The 13,259-nt window shown below is 36.6% G+C and overlaps 1 protein-coding gene across 1 annotated transcript in view; it reads left to right on the top strand.

Moving 5' to 3' along the window:
- LOC139724230 (serine/threonine kinase-like domain-containing protein STKLD1) overlaps positions 1–13,259 on the top strand; it is a 36,585-nt gene that overhangs the window by 5,401 nt on the left and 17,925 nt on the right. The window contains exons 4-6 of the mRNA XM_071635374.1: positions 9,373–9,447; positions 11,361–11,465; positions 12,401–12,471. Of these exons, the coding sequence (XP_071491475.1) occupies positions 9,373–9,447; positions 11,361–11,465; positions 12,401–12,471 (251 nt within the window). The remainder of the gene's footprint in view (positions 1–9,372; positions 9,448–11,360; positions 11,466–12,400; positions 12,472–13,259) is intronic.

A 13,259-nucleotide genomic window follows, 5' to 3' on the forward strand; every position in this document is an offset into this window, starting at 1 on the left:
ACTAAATAGCACATTGTCAGTTTATTGCTAAGTATATGTAAACAAGGAGGCAGAATTGTATCGTGACAAATACATTGTAGCTAGGCATTCACAGATAAACAGTCATTCAGTGTGCAGACAGTTAGCAGAGAGAGAGAGAGAGAGAGAGTACGGGCAGGCGAATCCTGGTTAATTTTTGCGTCGGATATTTGAATTATCACATGAGCATTCTGCAGTTGCCAAGGCAGCCCCCATATCTCTCCCCAGCAACCAGTAACGATGTCTGCTCTCTCTGATCGGGGAGGGTGTGCCAGGCACGTTCCGTTAAGCAGCGGATGGTTTTGATATAAATGTGAAGGTTATGCGTTGTTGGATGTATCCAACATATGTTGCTGTCTATGCCTCCACACTGGAGATAATTGGAATAGGAAAGGGAAAGAAAAAAAATTCACAAGGAAAAGATTAAACATTGCACTTTTGATATTGATTTCTCATATCTATCTATTCATCTATCTGATCTCATACCGTATCTATTGTATTTCTGTGCAGTACATGTATTTCTATGCATTGAATATCCTTCTATCTATCTGTCTAGCTATCTCTCTATCTTTTTGTCTATCTACCGATGACGTACAAGTCAGAAAATTGTATAAATGGGGTACATTCATATTATGCTGTCTGTATTTGTCATTTTGTTGCAACATTGTGCCTTTTTTTTTTTTTTTTGCAACAGACATGATGGTTTATGGAAGATATAGTGTAGCACATGTCTAGAGAGAACAAATAAAAACAAAACATAGAAAACGCTTTATGGAACTTAACAAAGAAGCACAATATGTACCCTCTAATTCATTGTATGCAGTTTTGAATTTCTGTTTCTGATGAGCTGAGGCTTTGACTGAATTTATCTGAAGTGATTCCACAGTGGACCTTTGCAGGCAGGAAATGATCCCAGTGTTCGTACAAAGCTTTCATTAGTACCAGCACTGCGGGGCCCATGTGTGCATTGTCTAGTATTAGCCAGTCTTTGAGCCCACCTTAGTCCATTCCTTCCTCTCCTGCTTTCAGACAATTTATGGCATCCTCACTTCAACTGGTGTGATATTAATTGTGTTGACACAGCCCCCACCAGACCAGGTGCAAATATAACAACATTGTTGTCTGGGACAATGTTCTTTTCTCATCGTTCTATTGAAGCTGATCGTTCGTTTTGAATGTGGGTTGAAATGCAATTACACAAAGCTATGCCACCTCCCTGCATTTGTTTATCAGGGCTCCAACTCAAAGTAATCTACAGTGTACAACATTCCTGTTGGGCTCTAATTACAAGTGAACAAATACAGTACTTTTGAACCCCCCCCCCCCCTCAAAACAAGGAAAAATATCAAATTGTTCAATATAAAAGGGATGAATTGTATTTATAAAGTATGATAATATGATTCTTTGCATTCTACTCTGTTTAATCCTCAAAGCATGATGATTGATTGATGAGATGGTTTTAAGTTAAAGACACTTCAAGCTGTGTATTAAATGTGCATTCTGTTTTTGAACCAAGCATGCTTGCTTTTTAGGAGAATGCACGTGCACACACACAAAATATCCTTCTTCTAATGTTCTGAATTGCATTTTGCAACCCAAGATTCAAACAAAAATGTGCAAGGATTTGTTCATTTTGTAGCTCTGTTATGTTTTAATGTTAATGTGAACCACATCCGGCTTTTGCTCTTTTGCTGATCGAAGTATACCAGTATGCTGGAGTGATAAGTGTGTTTACATTGCAAGGCTTGTAAATGATTGAGTATTTGCCATTCATGAATGCAGTGAATATCAGAGTTTGCATAGAACTGTTTACTAAAGCCTACATAGGTCAAACAAGTTACAGTGTATGTGTGTATGTAGTGCAGAGTATACAGTACCTCCTAACTAGACTTTGATTCAAGACTCTCCAACTCTTAATACGAAGAGCCTCTGAAATACATATCACTGGAGATTTTGCATACTTTTCAAATAGTTTACTATTAATGTCAATGGTATGCATGTAAACAGAACTTATCCTGATTTTGGTTAGCCTTTTGGCAAGACCTCGTGGCTGAAAAAGAGACTAACTGCGAGAGAACTGGGTGAATGCAAGACCGAGAGGCACAGTCATGAGGCCTTTTGAAACCTGACATGAATTTCTTATTTTGAGCCTTGTTTCTGGTCGATTCTGATACCAAAAAGGTAGCGGCCAATCAGCGACTGTAGTGCTCGCAATGATCTCGCATCTGATGAATATGCATGATATGCATGTCCGCAGCTTGCTCATCTGTATCCAGCCTGCCCTACCTGCCTGTGGGAGCTGCCTGCATTGCCAGGGTTGACAAGCCACATTAGCATGCCAACTGTGGTTTGACTCATGAACCATGAATAATTCATACTCACCTACATCGTGAGAGAGCAGGGGGATAAAAAAGAAGGTTTCAAAAGGCCTCATTGCTGCACCCAGGGAGGTGGGAAGCACCTCCTTGCTGCACCACTCGGTCTCGCGTTCACCCGTTTCTCGCAGTGCTCGTTGTGATGAGTCAGTCTCATTCGACAGCCACTAGGCACTGTCAAAAGGCTAGATTTTGGTTTGAGTCAGGTAATTCTCTGTACCGATTAGTACTCTGTATTTTTACACTACAGAAAATTTCAAGTGGAGGAAAATTGAATATTATAGGGAAACAAAATAAAGAGGAGAAGACTTATGAATAGTTTAAACGCTAATTTATACAACTTTGTATCTGGGTGTTCATTTCAGTTACTTCCACACATAAACTCATGATGCATACGGTACACCTGTATCATGTCTTTAAAACTTATTTTCGTGCTCAAGGTCTTTTTACAGTGTCAGTTACCAACCTCTTGTTAAAGCTGCGTGGTATGGTGGAAACATGTGCACAAAACATGAACCAAAAATTATTGTACACTTCCAGACATGCTAAACACATACTTTATGCTTTTTGAAGTAGCAATGGAGTCTCAATCATTGTGGCTAGAACTCCAGTGTTCTCTTACGTTGGTTCTTATGAACTAGACTTTTACACCTCATACAACGTGTGTATACTGAATATTGAAAAAAAAAAAGATGTCGTACAAAGTCACATTGGTCTACAAAACACACTGCTTTCATATGATTTTCTTTTCCAGTTTTCAGATTTAAATGAAGGAAGGATTGTTTTGTCAGAATATTCCCAAAATCAGAACAGATTTTCAGGTTTACTTATTATGTAAAATCAACCAGTGCAACTCTTGTAGGGTTTTACACAACAAGGGGTTGTGTAAATACAGTCTACTCTTTGAGATTTCAGTAGTCAAATGTATGTACACTAGCAGTTTACCAACTATGGGTTTTTTTTTGTCTTCTTTAAAGCATCATGATATGTTGTCACAAAAGACTAAAGTTTTACTAGTGCTTATAAATAAATTTTAGACCTATGATGTTTGTGTTCTTTTACCCATCAAGTCTCTGGGGTGTTCTACTCCAGAAATCATCACATTGATTCTCATCATTAAAGTTGGTACTTGTACTTCTGAATCTCAAATGAAAACCCAACTATCATTGATGATTAAATCATTGAAAAAATACAATATGGCCTTTTTTACGATCAGTGGTGTAACTTTTGTACTCAGAGGGTCAAAATTTCAAACAAAATATTTTTTCATTATTCTGTTTGATTCCTGTTGGAAAGTATTCACATTTTTGAAAAAATAACATTTCAGACCTTAAAGCTGAAGAGTTATTGGTGTAATTTAAGGAAAACCCTGGCACCTGAAGTAAATTTAAGCAAAATTTTGTTTTCATGAATTGCACCATAATGACAAAACTCTGTAGTCAAACTTCACCATGCAAAGTTTATATGGTTAACAACAATATATAGTTTGTGAATCAAAACTATTTGGGGGTTGAATATAAAGTGAATTAAAAAAAAATACATGAGATTTATAAATTTTTGGTAAAAATACCAATTGACATGCAATTTTTAAGATTTTAACTATTTATTAGAGGGCAAGCCAGGTCAAACTCTACACTATAACAAGTCTTTAAGAAGGGCTACCTTCCTATGTAGGTTAAATGAAATTCCAATCATTTCTTTAAATCTTGGATTTTTCACACATGGATGTTTCGGAGGTGACAGTTAACATAATAGAATGTTTCGGAGGTGACATTAATATCAACACTCAGTTTTTTTGAGAATAAGTGACAATAACACAAAACTTCTTCTTTTTATCAATGTTTTTGATAATTATAACTCGAGAACAAGAAATTAACTCCTGTTTCAAGCAGATAAACCACACAGAACAAGTGTTTTTTAACACTTCATTAATTAGCGTGGGCACCGGTAGTTTGCCTTCCATTTGGACGAAGGTTGTAAGCTAAATATTGTAATCTGAAGAAACATGGCATTCCATTTTCTAACTTAAATTGAGATGAGGGTGTGAGATCATTTCAGTAATGTTTCTTTGCTCTCAGAACATTTTATTCCACAACACCAGGGAAGAATCACTTCGTTTCGGAGGTGACATTCAATGTTAACATTGTGTTGAAATATTCATTTGCAGTAAGAATATCACGGACATAAGCTAGATATTGTAACCTGAAGAAACATGGCATTCCATTTTCTACCTTAAATTGAAATGAGGGTGTAAGATCATTTTAGTAATGTTTCTTTGCTCTCAGAACATTTTATTCCACAACACCAGGGAAGAATAACTTTGTTTCGGAGGTGACATTCAATGTTAACATTGTGTTCAAGTATTCATATAGTATGCCCCCCCCCCCCCCCAAAAAAAAAAAAAAAAAATACAATTAGACTTTTGCATTGATAGCACCCAATATGATTAAATCAGCTAAAATCTACTTTGGGGTCTTAAATTATAACATCTTAGCTCTATTTTGCAGTCAATTTGGTTATTAGTGGTCTCAAAGAAATGTGGATTGATATAAAGAATGTCAGGAGTCTGATTCTTCCAAGTTAAGTACTTGGATGCTCTTGGAACTGCATATTAATGCGTAAACACAATATACAGAACTTGGAGGGAAGGGATTCCTGACATACTCTACAAAAATCCTCATTTCTCTTTAACCTCTGAAGCAAATTGAATGGGGTTTTCGGTAAGGTGTGGGCAATGAGTTATAGTTTCAATCCCTCAAATTGTATTTTAGATTGATTCACTATCTTTAAAGTTATCGTTGCAGAGGGTACCATTGTAATTTTTTGGTGGGGACATAGGTTATGAATGCCAAAAGCAAAAATTCTTATTTGACTTGTATTATGTTTTTGTTTGCACATAATATTATAAACAGATTAATTCAAGGATGTTCATGAATTCTTCATCATTCTTGATAGCCACCATACTAATGTTATAATACTGGTGAAAGGTGTTTGGTTCATCTGGGATAAATTTTCTATATATGAATACCAGATTCATTTAAACTGTTGACATTACTAAAATATATTTTATGTATCTTTCTGAATTGCTTGAAAATTACCAGTGCTCTCAAATCATATGTATTAGTCACTTTTGAGAGTAAAAAGTATAAGATAAGAAAAAAATATTTTATTGTTTTGGAGGTGACACAACACAGAGACAACCCAACTTCTCAGGTGTTAACTAATATATTGTGAACATTCATATCTTTCCTCATGGCTATAATTTTCAAATATAAGCTCTTTCTTTCAGTTCTTACTTGTTATTTTGTTTCGTTATTCGCTTTCATGATAGTGGATACCAGCTCATATTTTGTTTTAGATTGTAATTCATACTAATCTTTAGCAAGTTTTTACAGTTTGGTTAAGACAACAGTTTGTGTTTCCCAGCTGAAGAGAGCAGCATAATGCTTTTGTGTGAACTTATGGGGATTTTTTTTTTTGTTCAGTAATTTTACCCATCAACTTCACAGAAGGTCCAGGACACAAACTGGTCTCAAATAACCCTATGAGGGACCAAAAAAGGACAAATTCACCTCAATAGACATGAGGGTTGAGTAAATACAGCAATATTAGTAAAACACATCAGTGAGAGTTTGAGGAAAATAAGGCAATCCGTTCCAGAGTTATGAATTTTTGAAGTTTCTGCTCAGTCAAAGCTGAATGAGAAGACTTCTATAGCTTGTGATGTCACACGTGTACAAGGACATAGAGAAAGTATCAAGAAAATTCAACATATTTTCACTTTTCTTGCATAACAAAAGAACACTTGACTTCTCTCTTTTGGAAGGCGGGGTGAATAATATTGCCCTAACATACATCAGTAGCAAGTTGAAGAAATGTGCACTTTTTTTCAAAAAGTAAAGTTTTGTGAAATTCACTTATATTTTCTTTATATCATTGTATGCATGTGACATCATACACTGTTGTAGTCGTCTCATCCAGCAGTGATTGCATAGATACTTAAAAAAACCCATAACTTTTGAATGGATTGTCCAATTTCCCAAACTTTCAATGATTTGTTGCATTCACTCAATCCACATGTATATGAAGGTGGACTTGTCCTTTAAGAAACCATTTTCTTTTCCTTGAAATTCCAGTACTTAAAGCCAAATTCTAAGATAAAACGTAATAACAAAACAAGGCAAACACGTCATCAAAATTATATTGAGATAGAACTACAAATCTTGTTTTTGGATCTTTCCCTTTCCAGTCCTGGGGACTTGTTCCTCTGTTCACTTTAGTTGTCAGATAACTTCAATAATCTTAAGAAATACAATGTCATAAACAGTTGGTTCAACTTGGAAAATGTAATAATTATTGTCATATTAAAAAAAAAAAAATCACATAATTTTGTTTATGATTACCACGTTGTACATGGAAAAACAACAACTAAGAATTCAAGAACAAGTTGTGCACCAGCTACATTATAGGCATGTGGCCTTTTTGTGGAGTTTGATTATTTTATGATTTTTTTTAAGATTGTGGACTAGGGCATGCATGAACTGCCACATGTACAGTATCACTTTGGTATCAAGGGAATTCTGGTGAGCTAGGTATACAAAAGTACCTTCTATTGTGATGATTTTGTAGATATTAAATGTATTTGAAAATGTTAATAGATAGTGAAAAGGAACTGAAGTCTTGCCTTTCACTATCACATAACAATATGGTGTTAACAAACAATGTCACCTCCGAAACACAAGAAAAAGCAACCTACATGGAAAGCTTTGATTGGCAAATCTTCACAACTACATAAATTGCTTAAATTGGAAATCAAGCTTCTAAGATGAAAGCATCTATATGTTTACTTAACTAAAGCAAGAGAATTGATCTTGATTACAATATTATATATACAACAGATGGATGTATTTTGTGCATTCTCTTTGTTAAAAAAGTGAAAAAATGTAAATTTGCCCTAAAACGTACAGTATAGTAATAAAAATAAGAGTGAGAGTGTGTTAGTTGATTTCTCCACTTTGAGACTTATGTTACTAAAATAAATGAAACCATTGGTGTATATGATATGGTTTCTCTTCAATAGAAATGAGCAAAAACTCTTGTTAACAGTGTTTTGTCACCTCCGAAACAGTAATTCTTTGTTTTTATTAGATCTTTTATTAATCTCTAGAAAATTCTCACTTCCTGTTGCCAAATTACTATTTTCATCCAAAAGAGATTCCTGTCAATTGGACAGAATCAAACAAAATTGCTTTGTCTTCGAAAAATTATCAAATATAATACGCTTGTTGTTTCGGAGGTGACAATTGTTTCGGAGGTGACAAGTGTTAACGGAAAATTGTAAATTGCTCTGAAATGAAAACAACAGGCTATATTTCTACTACCTTCCTTCAGAGATAATGTGAGGGGATATATTACATTTTTGTAAATGTAATGTATAACTGATATCAAGAATAAAAAAATCAAATACATAAATCTGTTGTCTCGGAGGTGACAGAAAAGTTAACAGAAAAGTTGCATAAATTTATAAACACTCACCAAAAAATGATAAGCTATTTGAATCAAATAATCTTTGGATCGAAGTTAAGTCAGATTGATTACTATTCTGTTTTGATGGAAATTAGCAAAGTTGAATTTTATAATTGTGAGCAAGAGCTAACTCAAAAGAGGGGTTAATTGTTAACGGAAAATGTCACCTCCGAAACATAAAGTTTGGACAATTTCAGTCTTTAAAGAAGACAAAGCAGAACCTGGTAAACATAATAGTTCTTAATGTTGGATACCTGTCTATCACCACAACAACAAAAATAATGAAAAGGAATAAACAATTTAATATGCTAGGTCTGACAAAAAAAACATGTCAGAGTGCATACACCAAAAGTGTTGGATTTCAAGCATGTAAGTGCATGCCACATCTGAAAGAAAAAGAGAGGAAAGTTCATTAAGGTACCCAAGGTAGACACTGTGGGTGGTAAGTTTATGAGAAAAAATAATGCATATCTGTCAGTGTATAAAAAAGTTATACACCAATTAGTGCCAAAACCGTGTTTTACACCACTGATTGTAAAAATGGCCATATGCAACACTAAACAATACTGTCACATAGACCCCGTTTACAGTGCAGGGCTGGGCCGAGCCCGGCCTCAATTGCGGTACTCGGCCCCGCAATTTTGTCCGTTTACAGTGGAGGGCTCAGCCCGGGCTTTTAATTCAAACCTTTCAATATTTTGTCGTGGTGGCGCTCTGCTTGTGAACAAAACGACTATTATTGGGAGCGCACCGGTCGCAATTTGGTACTGCATTTGGCCCAGTTTGCGTTTACAGTGAGAAAAGGCCGGGCTCCAGAGCTTGGCCAAATGCATGGCCGATTTTGGTACCAACCGCATTTGGCCTTTTGCGCAGTGAAATGAAGGCAGTGAAATGAAGGCCGGGCTCGGCCACGGCCGAGCCCGGCCTTTTCACTCACTGTAAACGGGGTCTAAGATAAAGTACATTTGAAGCAGGATGTCTATGGTGAACCAAAGACCATGATTTTTTGCAGCCATTCAGATGTACAGAATTATCCCACTAAATGCCAATTGTTTGCAATAACTTATCAACCAAACTGCACATGGTACTACAGAGCAAATCTGTCGAAATGGTGACCCTTAACCCTGTATTTGTGTGCTAGTGTGGTGTGGGTTTTGAATGTTGGGATAAAAAAATCTCAATTTTTTTTTTCTCGCTTGTTGATGCACTCACCATGTTGAAAAGTGTGGTGTTATTTCTCTAATTGTCATGATGATACCGATATAATCATGATAATTCCAAAATAATCGCAAGATATCTTTTGATTTGGATGGCACTGAGATTTTTACATGATGTAAAAGTATTATTTCCACAATACAAATCTCGAGATTTGCTAATTCATATCAATGTGAATCTTACTTTATCATGACGTTAATATGTCATCTGGGGCTCTTGTCTATTTTATCCATGTTAGGCCATGGCCCTCCAGGACCTGCGCCATGAATACATCTGTGGCTACAAGGATTTCTTTGTCACCTGGGACAAGGAGGTATGTGGTGGGAAAAACAAACATTGGTACCTTTTTCCCTCTCTCTCATACTCTGTTTCTCACTCTTTCTCTGTCAAATGACACATGACATTGCACATGTTATGTGAATCTCAAATGACCTTGAAAAAAACAAGCCATGCTTTTCTTCTGAATAAGCTGATATCCCAAGAGGAACAGTTTCTTCTGCACTTGCTTAAGTTAGTTTCAGGATCATTTCCTTAAATGATTTCAATTTTTTGCACAAGTGAATATTAGTATTTATGTATAATTATGTACTTTCAATTGATTGTGACTTGAGTTTTGGGTACGGTACCCACAAATAATGTACTTGGAAATATTGTGAAGATTATTGTCGACAAAATCAGTTTTTGTGATTAGTTAATTATTGCATTCCACATGGAGATTAAGCAATTCTGCATTGACCACAATTTGTATGCCTTGTGGAAATATTTCCTATGTTTAATTCCTTCTTGGAGTATTCCTATTCTTCAAATATAAAACTTACTTGGCAAAGATGTACTCACAGTAAATTGATTCACCAACACAGCTCAAGAGCAATTTTTCTCATAAATTTTCGAGCGAGCATACAGTTCAGACCTAGAAACCACTGATTGAATTATGAATATGGCTTAACAAAACATGCAAGTAATTTGAAGTACAAGTTTATAGAGCCCTGCCTAGGCAAGGGGAAATCTAGTCACCTCAAACTTGTTTGATGGAATACTATAGAACACATCTTACTCTTCCTAATCTTTCACCACACTAAAGTGATTATTGTTATAAGTTGCGAAACCATCCCCTTCAGCCATTGTCAATGCAGACAAAGCCTTTTAAATGCTGGGTTATCATGGCCCCCTCTGGCTTTGCCTCCAGGGCTGAAGCTGACAATAACCTGGCATCAAAGACTTACCTACTCTTGTCTCCCCAGAACAAAGGAACCCTTTGGTTCACCAGGAAAAGTGTTTATGATTCTAAAGACAGTCTTTTGTGACTACCAAGGGGGCTGGTCAAAGAAATTGAGCTGATAGCAAAGGGCTCTGTTGTGCCAAGACAGGCTGCTTTTTCTGATTCACTGCTGACCTTGTATCGATCCAGTCTCTGCACAATGCTGTTAGTACAAATGTATGGATTTCACAGTGAAGAGCATGCACTGGTGCACTGTGGGGGGATTCCCAAATCTACACTTCATAGCTTTTTTTTTCTTCTCCTTCTTCTATCCAATCATGGGAGAAAAGAAAAGTGGTATCAGGAGCGGTTAACATTAACTAAGTTCTGGGGAGGATTTTAAGTTGATACATACAGTGTAATCACCTTTATTTGCCCTTAATGATTGTTATACCAGTATACAAAAAAAAAATGATGATAAATAAATAAATAAATGAATAAAAACCAACAACAACAACAACAACAACAAAAGTTGCTCTTGAGAGAATCAAATTAAAAAAACTCTGTATAATAGTTCAGTAGGCAAAATTTGTTTGTGTGTATTTGTCTACATTAGATGGGGGGGGGGGAGGGTTAGCATATGATAGAGATGACAAGGAGGTATGAATTATATTTATGTACAGTACAGTTTTGTTCTGATATGAATGAGTTCACCATTTACTGCAGAAATTCTGTCGAGATTTAATGAATATTTGAGTGCAGTCTTCTTTTTTTTTTTTTTTTTTTTTTGGGGGGGGGGGTTGTTTGTTTGTTTGTTTGTTTGACTGTTTTGAGAGAGAAAGATTTTCTTTGAAGTTGTAAATTACTGTGTAGCTTTAGGACCCACTTGGTTTGAAAACCAGATGCATGGTGAACAGCACATTATCTTGCAACCATGATTTTCGTTTTCCCCATGAATTGGGTTTAGCTGATGCCATGTTCATGATTGTTTTGTTTTGTTCTTTATTGTCTGTCTGTTGAATGTTCAGGAAGCTGCCATCATTGTGTGTATTGTGATGGAATACTACAAGATGGGCGACCTTGACAGACTGCTGAAGAAGAAGCGCAAGAAGAACGAAGCCATTGAGGAACTGGTGAGATTTTCCATTCTGCTCTAATCAACTGTGATCTCCCATGACTAGTACATACAACTGCTCTTAGAAATGTTGAATCCAAATTTAAGAGGAGCTCATCTGAGGTCGCTTGATGGCAGAGATGCCAAGTTTCTCTCTTGGCTGAGAGAGTAACTAAGAGAGTGTGACATGACGTGATGGGGGGGTGGGGGTGGTGTTCCAGAGAGGGTGTCCCCCTTCCACGGTAGGGAGCATTTCCACTTTGGAATTAGGATGGTGCATACCTACAATGCAATCTAACTTGCATAATTCTCACCTGTTTGTGATACAATGTGTGGACAATAGTTCTGAAACACATCATTTTGAGCAATTTTCCCAAATTTTCTTCAAGGATGAGTGCGTCCATCCTTAGAGGATGGACTGATTTTGCTACAACACACATTTCCCAAAGACTCCTGCCTTAGTATACTCGGAACTTGTCCTCAACTTGTTAAAATTGTAGAATGTATAGCTGCATTACTTTTTTTTTTTGATTATGTTTGTAGAGACCTCTTGATTATATAGACTATCTGGAATAGCAAATGTAGCTGTAATTTGCAAGAAACAACCATGTAATGTATCCTCTAGCCGATATCTTAGGAGGTGTGAGAAAATTATTGCTTTGCAGATGAACGCGAGTTGGGTCACTGAAGCATGAGACTTGGTAGGTCTGTGATGGACCTGATGCTATACGTACATGTCTCCCTGTCATTATTGTTGACACAACATTTTTCGGGCAACAATCGCTCCGATCATATTTTCCCCAAGGACTTAGGGTTTACTTAGGGTTAGTGTAATGATATGGTTGTAGATTTAGTTTGATGTGAAGATTAGGATTTGGATTAGGATTAATGCGTTTATGAGTAGAATTTATATTTGGCTTTCAATATTATGTAAAATTCTTTCTCTTTGCCCAGATCCTGAAGAAGTGGTGTGGACAGATGATTGAGGCCCTGGCATTTGTACACAACAGAAAAGTCATTCACAGGTAAGGTGGCCCAACATATTTAACTCTTGTGTATTACTAGTTAAGAGGGTAACTCTTTGTTACCAAAAGTGCCTGCGTGTTATATCACAGATTCCACACTGTAAATTGTTAGTCGCATGTAGGTTCATAACTGATATACCACAAACAGGTGTTGTATCATTTGTGCCTGTACTGTATACATATTGTTTTTTCGTTATTTCATTGCATTCAAATTAAAGGAGAGTACATATGTGACCCGCTACAACAAAATGGTCCTAAAGTCGCGCACAGTCGAAGCCGTGAAAATCGAGTTTGAAGTTAGAGCATCAAAATTGGTCAAAACTTACGATTTTCTGAATTTGACATATTATTAGAGTCTGATATGTCTTCTATCATCTGTCGAAATTTTGAAGCAAAATGATGAAAGGAAAGACCAAAAAATAGCATTTTTCTGGGCCATGTTTTTTTGGCGTTTCAACGAAGCAGAAACTGGTTCGAACATTTGGATTGAGCGCCACACATAGGCTCCGCCCCTAACAACGACCAGAGTGATCTCATTGGTCAGTTTGCTGCTTGCCGCTAACTGAAGCGTGAAGCTCGCACACTGCCCAGTCGACTGGTGCGTGCGGGCGGGTTGCGCTATGCCTAGCCGCTTCTCCTGACATCCTGCTCACTGATTGGTCGGTGAGGAGACCGCCGACGCTGTGTTTGAATGAGCAGTTCGGGGGTTGCTAGGGCTTAACTTCTATTGTCCGGAGGTGAATACAGACTTGTGTGTCTCTTGATTGTGATTACGTCGCAAGGAGAAC

Source organism: Diadema antillarum, unplaced genomic scaffold (assembly GCF_040938485.1).
Source record: "Diadema antillarum isolate AM-2024a unplaced genomic scaffold, OU_Dant_1.0 scf00000208, whole genome shotgun sequence".
Lineage (NCBI taxonomy): Eukaryota > Metazoa > Echinodermata > Echinoidea > Diadematoida > Diadematidae > Diadema > Diadema antillarum.